The following is a 6000-nucleotide window of genomic DNA, read 5'->3' as shown; positions in this document are numbered from 1 at the left end:
GATTGTAAAAGATCAGAAAAGAAAGATAACATTCAGCATAGTAAAGATGCAAAAATTAAGAAGGTCTACCAATGCACTTAAGCAGTTAAAGATTCAAGCCATGGGTTTGATAAGGATTGACAAAGTTTCAAATATAGATGAAACTTCAAACATCAAACACACTTTCAAACAAAGGGAAACAAATATATCACATCAAAAACCTCAAAAGAAATCTTAAAGCAAGTGTCAACACAAAAGAATATATCTGACTAGGCTTAAAAGAGTTAATCTCCCAATTTAGTAAGTGAGTGAAACTTTTGTGAAAGCAAAAGTTCTTTCTTTGTAGAAGTAGATGGTTATAAGCACACATACACTTAAAACCTTATATAAAATGTTTCTGAAAAGAAAAAGCTTTGAAGTATATAAAAGTTGCATAGAAAAGGATGGAAGCATTCAAAAAGCCTGAAAATATTTTTTAACTGAATATAATCGATTAGAACTAAGTGTTAATCGATTAGATCATCACTTCCTTGAGGAACAAGGAAATTTGAACGCACTCAGATCCTATGGAACCGCTATATATCAACTCTTTCCTATTGTAGAACTCATTACCATTATTTTTAAATGAACAAATCAATCGGCTTAATCGATTAGTAACTGTCATTTTGGCTTTAATGTTATTTCCTCTTTTGGGAAATTTCAAGCCTATAAATAGAGGTCTCATTCTTCGGTTCAAAGCATCTAGAAATCGAATTGTGTATTGACAAGCAAACACACACGCTCTCTCTCTCTCTCTAAGTTTTCATTTTCACTTTCTCTCACTAGTTCTTATAGAAAAATGATTTTGTGAGGAAAGATCTTTTGTGAATGAGGTGTCCTTGTAATTTCTGGATGGGTAGCGTTGTATAAGTTCTCCAAGTATGTTGTTTATGCATCTTGGATGAACATGGTCCATTTTGGAATAAAAATATGTGGTTAGAAGCTAAACTTGTTAAAAGCTTTGATTGGGGATTGTGTGATCAGTTCCTATGTTTCTTTAGGTTGAAGATCGTTAATATTGATGAACTTCCCTTATGGCTTTTAGAAATTCTTTTTTATTTGAAGGTTGAAGATTATCAATATTAATGAACTTACCATTAGGTTCATGGTTAGCCCGTTTAAAACTATAGGTTAGAAGATCAACCTGTTAAAATCTCAAGAAGTTATTGGTTATCACGTTAAACCAAATAGAGCTCAGATATTTCGTGGAGAGAAGATTAATCACTTCAATCTACAGTTGGTAAGGAATCTTAGTCACTTCATTCTTAAATTTCTAGGGAGAAGATGTAAACGATCATATCTTCTGTCTTGTGTTATCAGGGTTGTAGGACAACCACCATTTCCTTGTATAAGGGAGTTCGTGAACTTCACTTACTAAAAGTTCTCAAGTATATAATGGAAACTCTCAAGATCAGTTCTTGGAGAGATGAGTAGGTCTTTTATTTTTTACTAAACCTCTATAGCTCTTAGTATTTTTTCTTCTCCCCTTAACTCTTTTACTTTTCGCACTTTATTTTTATATTCCACTGCTCATAAATAGATTTTTTTTCAAACTCTGATTTTAATCTCGAAAAGTTTTCAAAACCATATTTTTCCAAACCACACAATTCACCCCCTTCTTGTGTGGGAATTCTCAAATCCAACATATGGAGAAATATACTTACATGTACAACTATCTACAAATAATCTTAGTGGAAGATGATCTTGGTGATTTTGGTGTTGACAACACTAATGTCAAGCGGTGTTCGGTGGAGTCCTTGTGGATATTTTATTAAATAACCTATCGTGATGGTGTCTATCAAATAATTCATATCAAACCTCATCAGATAGAAGAAATCAAGTTCCAAATGAAGTGCTGAACCCCTGATGAATTTAGGAATGAATTTTGAAGCTTCATGGTTGTGAAAGAGAGGAAGTGTGAAAGCTCTCCTCGTCATGTGTCTGAGTGATTAGTGTATTATAAAAGTATGGAAGTATCTCCAAAGATACTAAGGCAACTCACACACACATTAAAATGTTTTTAAAACCTCTCTCATTTTATAAAATCTCCTAAAAAAGTTTTACGCACATATATAATTGACTGCTAGCTTGGCTAAACATTTAGGAGTGTTCTTTAAACTAGATAATCGATTAACACATAAGGATAATCTATTATCTCTTTTGTAATGTCTCCTAATAGTTTAAAGGATCTTATAATCAATTAGTGACGACGGGTTTGAAAACCTTTCATATTTGGCATACATAATCGACTAACCTCGGGTCATGATCGATTATGTGCATTGAAAAGCCTATGGATCATTTTTGTTTTCGAGCTATATTTTCTCCTATAAATAAAGGGCTTTCACTAATGTTTGGTTCTTGATATTAGTTAGTGAAATCTCTATTTGGTTTTGGGGATCAGCGTGTATAAAATCTATCATATATTGTAATAAAGGTTATGGGCATGTCCTTAAAATCTCTAGCCATTTTATTAGTGGAACTCTCAAGAATAAATTTTTGAGGAGAGGAGTAGGACATGTGGTAGGCCGAACCTCTATAAATCTTGGTACAATTTCTCTACCCCTTTCTCTTTTTTCAATGTTTGATTTTCTTTCCTCTCTAAATACTTCTTTCTATTATATGTTGCTTTTCTCTCTGCACTAACACAAAAAAATTCAAAGCAAAATATTTTTTAAATTAATCATGATTTGTGTTGTTCACAATTCTCTCTCTCTCTAATCATGATTTTTGTTGTTCACAACTTTCTCTCTCCCCCCTCCCTCTCCCAAGATCCTTATTGGTAGCTTGTCCATCTGAAGCAGAATATAAAGCTATAACACATATTGTTAATAAAATATTTTGGCTCAGAAGTTTGCTATCCAATTTTCAAGATCCAACAATTTTACATTGTGACAATCAAACAGATTTAAATTAAGCAGAAAATATAATATTTCATGAAAGAATCAAACATATTAAAGCTGATTGTTACTTCAAGAGAGCATATACAAAAATGATCAATATAAAATGCTTACTTACCAACCAAATAACAACAAACATTATCACAAAAATCCTTAGACACAAAGACATTCCACAATCTCGTGTTCAAGTTAGGAGTTCATATTCCTCAATCTTCAACTTGGGAAGCATTAGAGAGTATAGAAGGTTAATTAATTAATTGTATTTCAAATCTATTTTAGTTAGTTACTTGTTCACTAAGTTAACTAAGTTTATGCGTTTATTTAACTAAGTTCATATGCTTATTACAAAAAACTCATATCTCTATGCCTTTCCAATTGTAACATTTAAGTATCAGCCTATATAAACATGTATACATTATTTGATCAATGAATATATTGAAAGATAATTCATAATTTCATATTAATATACTCATATATCTCTAATACTTTTCTTCCTTAGAGTAGATGATCATTTACCAAGAATCTTACTATCTAAAATTGGACCACTACTAACATGTAGACAACCAACTTAAGAAGCCTTAGCCAGAAGGTTTCTAGAATAATTTTATATTTCATCCTAAAGAATATTCTACTGATCTAGAAGTATTTGTAGTTACCTATCATTTTTTCCTTCATATAAACTATCATGAGTGTCATTATCATTATCAATTCCAACTATAAAAAGTCAACAAAAATCCAACAATAATGCTTCCTTTTTCTTCCCTCAATTGTGGTGGAAAAGGCAGGCATTACATGAAGTCAAACTTATCTGCTGCTGAATGCTGAATGCTGAATGGTTCCACATTCCACTATCTTCCACAATAATTTTCCTTCATAAAAACCACTAATACTAACATTATGAAATCTAACAAGTGAAAAGAAAAAACCATGTATCTATTATACAAAATCATTTTCTTTTCAATTCTATGCACTTCAAGCGCAATATCACAAGACCCTTCAGGTGAATTCTGCAACAAAAACACAAACATTAGCAGTGGAGGAAAACTATCAGCCAATATTGATAAACTATTATCTGAATTAGCCCTTAAAACACCTTCCACTTTCTTTACTACTACATCATATGGTGACAACAAAGACAAAGTGTATGGCTTAGCTCAATGTAGAGGAGACATCAACACACAAGACTGCACCAGTTGTATCCAAGATGCAGCAAAACAAATCCGACAACGTTGTCCGAACCAAGCCGACGCAAGAATTTGGTATGACTATTGTTTTTTAAGGTATAGTAACAAGAGTTTCACTGGTGAAGTTGATACATCTTTTGGTATAATTTATTATAACACTGGAAATGTAACTGATTCTGAGGTTTTTAATAAAAAACTTGGAGCTTTAATGGATCAAGTTAGAGGAGAAGCTGTTGTGGCTAAAAATAAAGGGCTTGGAAAAGGGAAAAGTGTGTTGTCACCATTTGTGACAGTTTATGGTTTGGTTGAATGTACTAGGGACTTGGATGAGGTATCTTGTGCTCAGTGTTTGGCTATTGCTGTGAGCAATTTTCAAACTCTTTGTAATGATCGTAAGGGGTGTAGGGTTTTGTATAGTTCTTGTTATGTTAGATATGAATTGTACCCTTTTTTCTTCCCTCTTGATTCGAGTAAAACAAGAGCTTCTAGTGTAGGAAAGGTTGTTGTTTATCCTTAAAAATATAGCATTTCTTAGTGCTCAAGTGTATTGCTATATATCATCTTTTGAATATGGAATTTGTATTTGAAAATAAGACTTTGTTGTCAATAAATATAAGGAAAACGAATGGTAGTTGAAGATGAATGAGAAGTTGTTTCAATATATTATGTAATTTTGCATTACTCAAATTATGCAGATAGTTTAAATGCTATGTATGATGTTTATTTATGTCTCTAGATATATTTTTTATTAATATAACATTTTACACTTTAATAAAAAAAAGTTTTTTATAGTTTTTTTGGGCCTATCTATCCGGCTATCATGAATGACGAGATTTTGTCATGTCATTCCTGGTTATATTTGACCCTCTCTATTATGTACAATTTAATTAAAATATTTTTAATAAAAATTTAAATTATTGAAAAAAAATTGTGGTTAAAAACATATATTTTACAATTTTTTTTGAACAAGGTTAAAGTTATAGTTTGTTTTAAAAAATCTATGATTTTATATTGTTTTTTTTAAAATCAGGTATAAACTCATATTTTTTATACCTGCTTTTTTAAAAATTCGAAATAAATTCATATTTTTTATACTAAATCTTTTTAATATTTGGTATAAATTTATAGATTTTTTATTTTTGAAGCACAAATTATGATATTATATTGGATTTTTGAAACACAATATATCAAATTTATAAAAAAATTATGGTAGTGTTAATTTCATTTTTATATAGACATGTCTGATATTAATTATTGGATTTTTTAAAATTCCAAAAGTTAACAATTTAAATTTTACTTGATTTTCAAAAAATTCTGATAAAAATATTTGCCAAATTTTGTTGTTGTCTACATAATTTTTCACGCAATAGAGAAAAATTTTGAGTACCTTATTTTTGTCAAGTGAAAAATGTTGGGTGCAAGTGTGAGTAATTAAAGTCTCACATTACCTATGATAAGAGAGAGGACTCATTTATCTAACACTTTAAAAATTTTGGTTGAGATGTGGCGTCTCTCTCTTGTGGTCCTGTAGTATTAGTCTCATTAGTGCTCCAGACTCTTTCGGACTTTCCAATAGTGGTATCAGAATCGTGGTTCACCTTGGTGGAAGAGCGGGAGCTGGATCCCCACATTACCTATGATAAAAGAGATGACCTATTTACCTAACACCTTAAGGTTTTGGGTTCAGATGTGACATCTCTCTCTCTCTCTCTCTCTTGTGGTCCTGGAGCATTTGTCTCATTGGTGCTCCCGACTCTTCTGGACTCCCCAACAGTGTGCCACCCACATCACTAGCTTTGATCCATTCTAGGATCCACTCCACCTCTCTTATAAACTCAACATTTTCTCCATTCCTAGTCTATGTGGGACTTTAGCACAGCTTTCACCCTTAAAACTCAACA

General features: G+C 31.4%; 1 protein-coding gene across 1 annotated transcript; it reads left to right on the top strand.

Annotated features, from left to right (window-relative positions):
- Positions 1–3742: 3742 nt before the first annotated feature.
- On the top strand, positions 3743–4826 carry LOC131611593 (cysteine-rich repeat secretory protein 55-like). Its single transcript, XM_058883543.1, has one exon. It carries the CDS (start codon positions 3843–3845, stop codon positions 4614–4616), a length of 774 nt encoding a protein of 257 aa, XP_058739526.1. The 5' UTR covers positions 3743–3842; the 3' UTR covers positions 4617–4826.
- Positions 4827–6000: the final 1174 nt, after the last annotated feature.

This window comes from Vicia villosa, linkage group LG6 (genome assembly GCF_029867415.1).
Source record: "Vicia villosa cultivar HV-30 ecotype Madison, WI linkage group LG6, Vvil1.0, whole genome shotgun sequence".
Classification (NCBI taxonomy): Eukaryota; Viridiplantae; Streptophyta; class Magnoliopsida; order Fabales; family Fabaceae; genus Vicia; species Vicia villosa.
This window is presented reverse-complemented; position numbering and strand designations above follow the sequence as displayed.

What these genes read in the sequence shown, in the direction of transcription:
- LOC131611593 (XM_058883543.1), top strand. Translation starts at nt 3,843, where the DNA reads ATGTATCTATTATACAAAATCATTTTCTTTTCAATTCTATGCACTTCA.